Consider the following 12,344-nt stretch of genomic DNA (forward strand, 5'->3'; position numbering starts at 1 on the left):
CCTGGCCCGCAACCCAGGCATGTGTCCTGACTGGGAATCAAACCAGTGACCCTCTGGTTTGCTGCAGTCTGATGCTCAAACTACTGAGCCACACCAGCCAGGGCAAGTCTCAATAATTTTAAAAAGAATGAAATTATACAGAGTAAATTCTCTGACCATAATGGAATTAAAAACAGATAACAAAGAGGTATCTGCAAAATCCTGAAATATTTGGGAATTAAATGTACTTCTAAGTAAGTTATTGCTTAAAGAAATAATTACACACCCTGACCAGTTTGGCTCAGTGGGTTGGGCACTGTCCTGCAAACAAAAAGGTCACAGATTTGACTCCTAGTCAGGACACATGCCCAGGTTGTGGGCCAGGTCCCCAGTAGGGGGTGCGCAAGAGGCAACCGATTGATATTTCTCTTTCTCTTCCTCCCTCCATTCCCCTCTCTAAAAGTAAATAAATAAAACCTTTACAAAAAAGTAATTACAGGGGAAATTAGAAAACACTATGAACTGAGTGATGACAACAGAACATATCCAAATAAATAGAATTCAACTAAAGCTGCTATCAAAGGGAATTTCTAGCTTTAACTAAATGCTTGTTAGAAAAAGTTTAAAACCAATTATTTTAAGGCTACATATTTATTTATCTTTAGAGAGGACGGGAAGGAGAGAAATATCAGTGTATGGTTGCTTCTCACAAGTCCCCAGCTGGGAACTGGCCTGCAACCCAGGCATGTGCCCTGAGTGGGAAACGAACCGGCGACCCTTTGGTTCACAGGCCGGCAATCAATCCAGCAAGCCACACCAGCCAGGGCAACTTTATGCCAATTTAGATAAAACAGGAAAATTTCTTGAAAGACACAAATTGACACATGAAGAAACAAAATCTGAATGGGCTAATAGCTAATTGAAGAAAATAAATTTGGAGTTAAAAACTCCCCACAAAGAAAACTCCAGGTACAGATGGTTTCACTGCCAATCCTTCAAACATTTAAAGAAGTTAACACCAAGCACACACAAGCCCTTTAAGAAAATAAGAAAAGGAAACACTTTCCAATTTATTTTGAGGCCGTGATACTAAAACCAGATAAAGATATTACCAGGAAACTACAGATTAATATCTTTCATGAATAATAGACACAAAAGTTCTTAAGCTATCAGCAAATGGCTTATGAGGAAGTGCTTTTTTTTTTAAAAAAAAAAACCTTTTTTAAAAAAGATTATTTATTTATTTATTTATCTTTAGAGGGGAAGGAGAGAGGGAGAGAAACATCAATGTATGGTTGCCTTTCGTGCGTCCCCTGGTGGGAGTTGACCTGCAGGGAACAAGCCTGCAACCCAGGCATGTGCCTTGACTGGAAATCGAACCGCGATCCTCTGGTTCGCAGGCCCGCGCTCAATCCACTGAGCTACACCAGCCAGGTGCTTTTTTTTATCTAAGGAATTAAAAGTTGGTTTAATATTTGAAAATTAATTGATGTGGTTCATCACACCAACAAAACACATGTATAACAATCATACTTAATGGTGAAAGATAACACTCTGCACCTAAAATTGGGAACAAGGCAAGGATGTCTACTTGCACCACTTTTTTAAAAAAATTATTTATTTATTTATCTATCTTTAGAGGGGAAAGGAAGGAGAGGAGAGAAATGTAAGTGTATGGTTGCTTCTCATGAGTCCCGTTGGGAACTGGCCTGCAACCCAGGCATGTGCCCTGACTGGGAATCGAACCACAATCGTGTGGTTCTCAGGCCCAGGCTCAATCCACTGAGCTACACCAGCCAGGCTCGCCACTTCTACTTAACATCTGACTAGAGGCCCTAGCTAGTGCTATAAGGCAAGAAAGAGAACTAAAAGGCAGATTGGAAAAGAAGCGGTAAAATTATCTTTATTTGCAGAAGAAGTGATTTGTATACAAAGACCATCCCAATGTATTTACAAAAAAAACTGCTAAAGCTAGTAAATGAATTTAAGCAAGGTCACAGAATAGAAAGCTGATGGACAAAACTCAGATGTATTCCTATATACTATCAACAGCTAATTAGAAAATGACATAAAGATACCACTTACAATAGCATGAGAACCCATAAGATATATAGGAAAAATTTAACAGCCCATGGAAGTACTTACTGTTGAGTAGTGTTTTGAACCTAGGTAACAAAAGCCTCAGGGGATCTGGTGTGGGAGGGGGAGGGGGGTCTGTTCTGGGTTGGACAGTCAAGAACCCTGAGTTGAAAAGCATTGGAAAAGCCTGACGTTTTCAGTGGAACAAACTCCACGAGTAGAATCAGAGGTTGAAACACAAGCTTTTATTACTCCAGTACAACTTGGACTTCACCAATGCCTTTCTTTGTGAGGCATGTAGTGTGATTCACGATTGTGGACACAAGTCACTGTAAGCCTACGCTGCAGCCCCGGGCTAACTCTCGAAGACACTGTCCTGTGAAACCTCCCGTTTCTAAAACAGTGTCTCAATTTCCTTTTCCTTCTTCTCTGCCTTGCTCCCAACTTCTTGCCTTGGGGCTTCTCACTGTCTGGGGAACACAGGACTCAGACCCACGCCAACCTTGGGAAGTGGCCCTTCCATCACAATCAGCGCCTGCGCCCGATGCTGAGCCGGGCTTTGTTTGGTACCCGTCTATAGCACCCAGGGGTGGCCCGGCTAGCAGGCAATCATGTTAGGCTAGCTCCCAGCTGCCCAATGAGGCCTCCTGACACTGGCCTGATGGGGGACACTGCTGGAACTCTCTGGGGTATCTCAGAACTCTCACTCCTAGTGGACTGAGCCAAAGGACGGGCGCAACTCTCTTTCCCACATTACAAGCAGCTGGGAGGACCCCAGGCCTCATCTGCTCTACTCTACAGAGTGGCCGCTTTCCCCTAGGGCCTCAGCGAAATTCAGAAAGAAAGGTTAAGGGCGGCTGCGGTAGGCCTGGGCTGCAAATGCCTCGCCCAACTCTGGGGTACCGGCTCCCCGCTATATCCCATTGTACTAATGGTCCCCCCCTCACCTCTCCTCTTCGGCCTGTGCAGCCGGCAGCCTTCAGACATGCATTCCTCTCCCCCCAATGCTGGACTGAGGCAGGCCTGTGAGATTTCCTGCCCTAATGACAGCTTCCAGCAGCTGTCCCCGGTGGCATTGAGCCCGGCCTGTGCCCATTCCCCTACAGCACAGGGGCTACTCTCCCCTGTGAGGCTGGGGCCCCCACTCCTACTGCCCGCAGGCTCCTGAGGGTTTGTGTGCTATGAGAACTTCCGACCATGAGAACTTTGACTTCCGGGTTTGGGGGATCTGCCCAGGTGAACAGATCAGCTCTGAAATTCATCACTCTCTTCCGGGCCTTGCCTGTGTTGGTGTTCCAGGCCCAAGCCTACAGAAGGAGGAGGAAATGCCGGTTAGTAAATCGGGGAGGCCCCTTGGTTGCTGGAGGGCTGGTTCAAGGGCGGGGCCATGGTTCCACCCCAGCTCCCAGGGTATTCTCTGGAATGAGGGGTTTTCATTCCTAAGCAGAGCGTCTTCAAATAGCATCTGGAATGGGAAATGCTTGCCGGAAGCATGGCAGGGGCGCTGGCACCCCAAGACTAAGGGAAGGTACTATTTCAGGAGAAGGTGAGAAAGCCAGCACAGGGCTTTGCCCAGAATAAACAACTTCCTAAGGGCGGCATGGGGGCAGCCTGGGCTTCCAGCCATTCCTAGAAGGGGTGGGTGGGTAGCCTGCCTTCGTGCTGTCCCACCCCCTTGTGGAGCAGGGGCCTCATCAGTGCATGGTCAGAAACAACGCTCACTCTGTCTGGGGTGACTCAGTGGATTAAGCGCCAGCCTGCAAACCAAAAGGTCCCTGGTTGGGGGTATGCAGAGGCAACTGATTGGTGTATCTCTTGCACACTGATGTTTCAAAAAAATTTTTTAAAATTTTTTTTCAAGAGAGGGTAAGGCAGGGAGAAAGAAAAACACTGATGTGTGAGAGGTACATCAATCAGTTGCCTCTCACACGCCAACTGGGGACCTGGCCCACAACGCAGGCATGTGCCCTGACTGGGAATCAAACCAGCGCCCTTTCGGTTCGCAGGCCAGCACTCAGTCCACTGAGCCACACTAGACAGGGCAAAATAAAGTCTAAAAAAAAAAACACCCCACTGCGCTGTTTGGGGCTGGCACAAGGAGGCGTGCTTGAGCAGCCATGGAGGCTGACTGTCCAGCTGCAGAGCACACGGGTACCTGGGAGGGAGCTTGACGACAGCAGCTGCAGGCTGTCCAGGACCCCGTCCTCGTACAAGGCCAGCTTCTGCACCATCTTCTGTCGGGCCGGGTTGATGACAATCTGTGGTGGCCGTGATGACGCAGAGCTGCCCAGGAGTGATCCTGGGGTGGAGAGAGCATCCTCTTAGCTTCAGGGGCCATTATCCCTAGCAACTCCTCACTCACACTTCCGGTCTCAGGAGTCTTCTGGCCCTACGCCCCCACCCTAGTGTCCTGCTCCTTTAGGACAGAAGTCCTCAGGGTCCAGAGGGCAAGGCCTATAAAGGGCGGTGTCATGAGCAAGCTCCCAGGTAGGCCAGGAACCTGGTCCTGAATAGAGAGAGCCCTCCTTGTTCCCAGCTTTCAGGAAGTAGCTCCTAGCATTTTCTTACCCACCTGGAGGGCACGGCCTGGGGAGCTGAGACAGGTGGGTAAGAAACCCTCTGCACCCCCTTCTAAGGCCAGCCACCTGCCCTAAGGCAGAGGCCTGGAGCTTGCTAGGAACAGAGCAAGCCTAACAGCAGGCCCTGTTCTCTCATTCCAGAAGGCTGGGGGTGAGAAGTATGGGGACTGTTGCCAAAGGAGGTCCCTGGTCCCTATCCTGGGCACCTATCCCCAGCTACCTTCTACAGCTGTGGACCGGGGCTCTGGGGTACTCCCACATGTCAATTCTTGGGCAGGACCCCCTTGAGTACAGCTGGCCTGCCCAAGGGGTGCTGGGGTCCATGTGGCGGCCCCTTGTCCAGAGCTTCCTGGCAGGGCGGGGCCTGCAGGGCAGCTTGCGGTCAGGTGCCAGGAACGCAGGGCAGCAGACAGATCAGACACACTCTCGTCACTCTCCACAGGCTGGTTGGGGCCTTTCTGGAGCCGCTCTGGAGCCTGGGCCGGGGCTCTTGCGGGTACTGCCAGGGGCTGCCAGGGGCTGCCAGTGCTGGTGGTGGACACGTAGGAGTTCTCCTGTGGGGAAGGGGGGCTGCGGCCAGCATCCTCTTGCTCCAGAGATGGCCCTGCCACTGCTGCCTGAAGCTTCTCCAGCCTCTCGTACACCTGTGAGGAGAAAGGGACTCTCAGGGGGAGTGGCCTGATTGGGGCTCTCCTCCACCCCTGGGCAGGCCAAGCTTGGCCATGAAGACCAGTCATAACCTCGGGGCTTGAGCTGCCATCTCAGGCCCCACGCAGCTGCTCTCGACCCCCGAGGACTCTTAAGCTGGTACATGCTGCAGCTGGGAAAGTTCTGTCCCTTGCCCCTTTATCCCTCCACAAGGAGCACTGAGATACAGCCACCCGAAGCTGAGGACTGACAATAGCTTCTCTGTCTTCTAGAAAGTGAATCTCTGTGCCCTGCTGCCCTCAGATGGGGGAATCTCTATTCTCGACTGTCAGAGGCCAAGAGGTGGGGGCTACGGAGGGGACACAAAAAGGCAGATGCAGTGGTGTGGTACATCCAGAAGGGGGCGCAATAAAAGCCCTTTAACTCTCTATGTACCAGGCGGGGTTCAGTGGGGGTCTCGCCACTGCAGGAAGAACCAACGGTTAAGTCAGAAATGTACAAAAGACTCTGTCTCCAGAAATGGTCTAGCGGGTGCTGTGTGTGGTTGGCTCACGACAGGGAAGTGCCAGAAATGCAGGGTTTCCAGCAGGCCACTGCCCCCACGGGCAGTACGTGCCTCGAAGTGCTGTCCTTCCCCGCCTGCCCTGATACCTGGGTCATGGGGGGCCTCCTCTTAGCCCGACGGTGCAGGCAGCAGCAAGCCAGCTGGCCCAGGGCCAGGCCTAGCTCAAGTGGGCACGGCCCTGGCCTGGGGTCCAGGTGCTTCCTGTAGATCTGGGTGGCAACTGGGGCAGCCCAGGCATCTGCGGCCAGACCCTCTTGGAGCGTGGTCTGGGTGCTTTTCAGGGACACCCCGGCCTCCTCAGCTTCCTCTTCAACCAGGTCTTTCTGTAGGACAGATAACTGTGAGCATGGTGGCCACTAGGGAGGCTGTGCCTGCAGCTGAATTTCCCAGGCCCTTGGCCTGGCTCCTGTGGTTTTCCTTTGGGTTGATGAAGCACTCACTGTGTGCCCAGCACTGCCCCAGGCATACAGTGACAAACAGAATAGCCGGCGCCCACCTTCAGAGAGCGGGCTTCCTAGAGGGGAGAAAGGCCAACAAGCCTATAAAAGCAATGGGAAATGGGTAGTGACCCATGAGCGAGCGGTACCTGAGCTGGGATCTGAAAGCATGATTTAATCAGAGAGGATGGGACCAAGAAGGGGAGTGTACCACGGAGAGACCCCCCAGGTCGGAAACAGGACTGGAGGCCTCCTTGAGCTCTGAGATGAGAAGGACCAGGAGGAAGCTCCTGAGTGGGGGGTGGCTTTGCAGGCCCTAGGACAGGCAGCAGGGAGCCCAGAGGACAGACAGAAGGCTGGTGGTGGCCAGACACAGGGAACTGAGGTTACATTCAGGTGTCAGTCCTGCACGCCAAGCACAGTGGGAAAGCAAAGAGGTTTCCATGATCTTTTGACATTGTTGAAAGATCAGTTTGGCTGCAGCACAGAAAACAAATAGGAAGGATGCAAAGACAACCAAAGAAGAACCCCCTGAGGAGTCCGGAGCAGTGATGGAGAGCAGCTCCAGTTGGATATGCCGATGGGTGATATGTAGAAGGTGAAGGAAGGCAGTTTCCTGTCTGGCTCCCTGGTTTGTGGCCCAGACCCAGTAATGGACAGAAACAACCCCCAGCCAGGAGCCAGAGTGGCTGCAGGTATACCAGTTGGTAAAATGGGAAGAGCAAAGGCTGACTGAGCACATTCTGGGCCCAGAAAGCGTCAAAATGCTGCACAGGCATTAAGTCTGTTTCCACACGGGGAAAGGGGCCCAGCAAATGCAGGGATGTGGTCCGAGACCACTGCCGTCAAGCTGGGACTAGAACCCAGGGCTCCTTTCTCCTGGCCCCAGACCAGTCCCTGGGGAGGCAGACAGGAAGCATGGATCCAGGGGTGGAGGCAGCTCAGACCTGCCTCCACAACAGGGAGTGTTCGTCTGCACTGTGCCCGGTGGGGACCAGAAGAAGGCTTCTCAGAGTCTGCCCAATTCTCCACCATAGCCTCTCGCAGGCTCCCACGTCTGTTTTTCACTGTAGCTTCTGATCCCAGAGCACCGGGGCTACCCTGCTGGGACACCCCTTCCCTCCTCCCAGCCCAGGTGGGATCTGGAAAGGCCCAGTGTAGCTACAGAAAAAAGGCAGGTTTCTCCTCGGCAAGGTAAAGGAAGCTGTTTGGGGCCCTGCCCACTTTCATAGATGAGTCAGCAGCAATAAAGGCTCGCTTCTGTGGGGTGCTGGCTTCCAGACCATCCCACCCTCCAGGGCTGCACCTGTTGGTTGCCAGAAGCAGCACCTCCCTGACCCCCCTCCCTCCCTGCCCTGCCTCAGGAGGCTCACCAGATACTTGGTCTTGTCACCATGTGTCCTCACAGCCCTCTGGCCAGTCAGGGTCTCCAGAATTACCTGGAGAGAGAACAAGACAGAGAACATAGCAGTAGTTTCTGGGATGGCGCTGTCCCAAACCTTGGTGGGGAGGGCAGCAAGCAGAGGGGGCTTGTGGGGTAGACGGAGTGGCCTGGCCCTTGGACAGGCAGATCAGGATCGGCTCCCTGAAGGGACAGAGCCAGATGTCATGGGGCAGAAGTCTGGCAGTTTGGAGCACCGACTTAAAGAGTAAGAATGCAAAATGACATACATCAAATATGGTGCAGGGCCAAGAAAGGGGCCTATCCCAGGGACGGAGGAGTCTGTTGCTGCAACCCTGTTTGTTAGCTTCCTGCCAGAGGCTGGCCTCTGGCTCCCCATGGAATTCTCCAGGTCCTCCTGTTTTGGCCTGGCCACAGCTCCCCACCCCTCCAGCCAGCAGAGGGGGCTCACCACGCCAAAGCTGAAGGTATCCGTGTCCACAGCCAGCCTCCCGGTCTTGATGTACTCTTCGGGCAGGTAGGCCAGGGTGCCGCGCACCGTCCGAGTCCGCGCCACGGTGCTGCTCTGACCAGGGTTGGCCGCTGCAAAACGGCTGAGACGGGCCAGGCCAAAGTCTCCTAGTTTGGGCATCAGTCTATCATCCAGAAGGACGTTGGAACTTAGGGGAGAAGGTAAGGATGTCAGCCTAGGCCTGGCCTCAGCTCGCTCTGCCCTCTCCCACACTGCCTTGCCCCGAGGTAATTGGACTTGGAGCCACCAAACTGCGACCTGCCCACAGAAAGTAGTTGGGACTGTTAGAACAGTCCAGCCACCCAAGAGGCTGCAAGCAGTGCCCACAGTACCCACGCACAGTCCTACCCCTACATATCAGTGGGGCCTGTTCTTGGCCTCTGCTTCCACATCTGTCCATGCTGGGTACTCAGTGACCCTGGGCTCCAGCTCTCATGGCCCAGGCCTTAGGGGTGCACCCTGCCCCCAGCCTCCGCCTTGAGCAGGAGAGGACAGGCCCGTTCTCATGAGGGGCACTCAGGGTGGGGTTCCTCTGGACCAGACTCCCTGCTGGTAGAAGGTTTGGGAGCATCGTTGTCTTGCCATAGAATCTACTTCTGCAGCTCTCAGGGGACCCAGAGGCCAGGCTGTGTCCTGTCCTTACCTCTTGACGTCTCCATGGATGAGGCTGGGGCTGTCCTGATGTAAAAACTGAATCGCCCGGGCTGTGCCCAAAAGGATGTCCAGGCGTTGAGGCCAGGAGAGAGGAGAACAGGCCTGGGTCTAGAGCAGCAGAGGGAGCAAAAGGGCTCAGGGTGAGGCTGGGGGCCACTGTTCCTTGACTCCAACTCCACCTCCTCCTGTCCTCTACCTTGCCCATGAAATCTGGGCAAGCACTTCACTCTCTAGGCCTTAGTTTCCCCTTCTGGAAAACGAGGAGCAAAATCTCCATGAGCTACTTCATAAGAGAACAGAGACTAAACTATTACCGCTGCTTTACAAAGCACGCTGGGAAAATGGCTAGGAACATGGTTTTGGACCTATCATACAATTTGGCAGTCCTCAGTTCCTTAAGTTTATTCATTTACCCCAGGGTGATCAGGACATCACTGGAGGCTTTCTCCCTACTTCTCCCAACACGGTGTGCAGTTCACCCCTGCGTCTTTGGGCACCTCACTAGACGGTGCCCAACTGTGGGTCCAGATAGCGCAGCCTGCTGTTACTGCCGCCTTTCCTCAAGAGCAATACTGACAAGACCCTTCAGCTACTCTGCTTGCAAAGGGGAGAAACCTGAGCCAGGTTACTATGAATCCATAAAAGCCCCCTTTTAGAGGCACCATGGCCCAGGCTCCCAGGCATGCAGGAACAACTAGGGAAAGGCCATGGAAAATGGTGTCCCACCTTGGGCTGAACCCTGAGCCCAGGCCCTGCCTGCTGGTGGGACCCACTCATAGAGGCTGAAAGCCAGGCTCCTGCCCCACTCCGCCCAGGCACCGCAGGTCTGGAGAGCATGGCAGGCCAGGTAAGACTACCTGGAAGTGGAGGCGGTCTTCCAGGGAGCCGTTGGGCAGGAAGCCGTACACAAGGCAATAGTAGCCACTCTGAGCACAGTAGCCAGCAAAGTCCACGATGTTTGGGTGACGAAACCTGCTTGGGAAAGTGGGGCCTAAGTGCTCTGGCCCCCAGCCTCCACTGCACTTTCTATCTTGCTGTTGCAGGGGTGAGCAGTCCCTGCTGGCCCCTCAGCTAGGCTGGGCCTGGCAGGCTTTGATCGAGGGAGCTAGGTCCCGTGCTGTGAGGTCATGGAGGGACGCCCAAGGCTCACCGTGACAGCTGCTCCACTTCAGTCAGGAAGCTCTGCTTCACAGTGGTCCATTCCAGGTCTGCCTCCTGTAGCCCCCAGGGAAAATAGGGAGGGGGGCAGTGTCAGGCTCTTGCAGCCAAGGCTTGATGGCTACCCCCAGTGCCATCACTCCTGGACCCAGAACAACCAAGGGGCTGGGGGATCAGAGAGCTGAAGGAGCTGTGTGGGAAGCAGGTGGGAAGACCAGAAAGGTGATGGTCCACTGTTGGCCTTCTAGGACCCTCATTAGGATGCTACTACACTCACCTCCTTCAGCTTCTTCACGGCATACACTGTGTTCCTCAGTACAGCCCGGTACACACATCCAAAGCCGCCCTCCCCGATCTTCAGCTCCTCTGAGAAGTTGTGGGTGCCCTGGGAAATCTCATGGAGGGGCCAGCAGAACGGAGAGGGGTGGGTCCCTTGCAGAAGGGACACTGGATTCTCTGAGCTCTGCCGTGGAAAGAGATCCCAGCGAGGTGAGGTCCTGTCTCCTCCCCTCGGCCCTGGCCACAAGCTCCCCCCACCCCAGCTGCCTCCCAGCTGGCCTAGCTGGGTGGGCTGGGGCTCCCTGGGTTTGGTTTCTTATTTCTTGTCTGGAACCTTTCCCTGGGGAAGGACCCACCTACCTTGGTAGAAGGAAAGGCTGGAGATGGTGGTGGTGGCGGCTGTAGGGCAGCAGGGCTTGGGACAGGACTGTACTCAGGCCCAGAATGGGTCTGGGAGCCTGGAACACCTTCATAAAAACACCAGTGAGAGTCAGGCAGAGACCAGAGGCAGGGTCTACAGCCATAGCCATGGTCAAAGTGGCCTTTTCCTTAGGTCCATCAAGCCCAACACCAGAGACCTCTTACCTGGAGAGAGGAGGGTGGAAGCTGGTGACTGCGACTTCCGGGGGCTGGGGGCCTTGGCCTCAGGGAGTTCAGTGATGCTGCTGGTTCTCGGGTTGGTGGTGCTGGAGGGTGGGAGGGGGACGGGAGGTTGCCCTGGGACGTTAAGGAAGGAAAGGATGTTTAGGCCCTGGAAGGGGGAGGAGCCCTGTGGGAGGCCTCCTGCTGGTTGGGGGGGGGGTGTTCCAGGTCCCAGGGCTGTGTGCTCACAGGCCAAGATGATGTCCCTCGCGCGGAGCAGCTGCAGGTGCGTGAGGATGTGCACGAGGTCAGCCACGCGGGCATTTCTGTTGATCCAGGGCCACAGGACACTGGCAGTGCGCTGCCCGGAGCGTTCGCACAGCCGCAACTCGGTCTGGTCACGCACAATAAGGGCAGCTGTGGGGCAGGGGGCGTCCGGCCTGAGCACCCGGCCCCGTACTAGGGCCCCGTACTATCGGCCCCTCCCCAGCCAGGCCCGCCAACACCTACCGAACTGGCACCAGTCGCTGGGCTCCAGGGCGTCCATCACTTTGTAGAAGCGGCACATGACCCAGGGTGGCACCTCGTACAAGAAGTGTTGGGCGCCGGGGGCCGCAGGGTCCCCCGGGCCCAGGCCCCCAGCCATGGCCGCCGAAGGCGCCACCGGGCCGGGGCCTCTTGGGGCCTCGGCCGGCCGGGTCCACGGACACTGACTCACTTCCCCTTTAAGCCAGCCTCGTGTGACGCCTGCTCGGGCGGAAGGGGCGGTGCCCAGGACTCCACCATTTTGCCTGCCGCGGCGGCCGCCGCTGCGGCCCTCAACCACACGAGGGCGCCACACGCAGTCCCTTACCAAGAAGGCAGCTCCACCGCGCTGAGCCAGGCGTGCAGGGCGGGCTTCTAGGAGGAGGGGCCATCTGACTGGGGGTCTGAGGGATGGAGGAGAGCGGTTCCCAGCACTGAGGACAGGATGCAGTCAATGGAGAAGGCATGGGGCGTTCCAGAAAGGGCTGAAGTTGGGTCTCGTGGCAATCACAGGGAGGTGCCCTTGAGGTGTTTTGGCTTTATTTGGGAGGCAGTGGAAGAAGAGTCCTCAGAGATGCAGGCAGGACAGGGTCAGATGTGGATTACCTACACAAAGGCCCTGGCTGATGCCCGTCAGCCCGCCTGTGTGGCTGGGTGCAGGGAGAAAGGTCTAGAAACTTGTACAGCAGCCCGCTTCAGTTCAGAGCATTCCTGCCCACTTCCTGTGCTCTGGATCCCATCTTTTTCACTCCTTCTAGAAACTGCACCAGCAACTATTACCTCTGAGCAATATCTCCCCCTTTTCCTTCTTTGCTAGATCCTTCTCATTAGCACGTGAACTGCGTTTCTCTCTTAAAAAGAGGATTTTGGCTCCTGCTGTCCTACCTCCCTCTTCACGCTTCTGGTTCAGTTTGCACTCCCCCTGCCCCCCACCGGGCATGGCTTC

At 55.0% G+C, this 12,344-nt stretch overlaps 1 protein-coding gene across 2 annotated transcripts; it reads right to left on the minus strand.

The window, feature by feature from the left end:
* Positions 1-2,288: 2,288 nt before the first annotated feature.
* IRAK1 (interleukin 1 receptor associated kinase 1) lies at positions 2,289-11,631 on the minus strand. Of its 2 annotated transcripts, none has more exons than XM_037056949.1 (14): positions 11,384-11,631; positions 11,123-11,290; positions 10,877-11,008; positions 10,652-10,758; positions 10,290-10,475; positions 10,005-10,069; positions 9,712-9,826; positions 8,844-8,962; positions 8,141-8,348; positions 7,661-7,726; positions 5,937-6,173; positions 4,858-5,281; positions 4,214-4,357; positions 2,289-3,365 (listed from the first exon to the last, which is right to left on the minus strand). In XM_037056949.1, exons 1-14 carry the CDS (start codon positions 11,517-11,519, stop codon positions 3,304-3,306), a joined length of 2,169 nt encoding a protein of 722 aa, XP_036912844.1. In that variant the 5' UTR covers positions 11,520-11,631; the 3' UTR covers positions 2,289-3,303. The 2 variants fall into 2 exon arrangements, with proteins under 2 accessions (XP_036912844.1, XP_036912843.1); XM_037056948.1 differs by having other exon boundaries at positions 10,290-10,478; positions 11,384-11,627.
* Between the last annotated feature and the right edge of the window lie 713 nt (positions 11,632-12,344).

This window comes from Sturnira hondurensis, unplaced genomic scaffold, assembly GCF_014824575.4.
Source record: "Sturnira hondurensis isolate 20B ecotype Veracruz unplaced genomic scaffold, ASM1482457v3 Scaffold0009229, whole genome shotgun sequence".
NCBI lineage: Eukaryota > Metazoa > Chordata > Mammalia > Chiroptera > Phyllostomidae > Sturnira > Sturnira hondurensis.

Excerpts from the sequence above, each read along its gene's own strand:
- IRAK1 (XM_037056948.1), bottom strand. The coding sequence starts at position 11,519 with ATGGCTGGGGGCCTGGGCCCGGGGGACCCTGCGGCCCCCGGCGCCCAA. Across the intron at positions 11,291-11,383 it reads CAGCGACTGGTGCCAGTTCG|CTGCCCTTATTGTGCGTGAC; the intron begins GTAGGTGTTGGC and ends CCTGCCCCACAG. Across the intron at positions 9,827-10,004 it reads GAAGTGGAGCAGCTGTCACG|GTTTCGTCACCCAAACATCG; the intron begins GTGAGCCTTGGG and ends TTTCCCAAGCAG.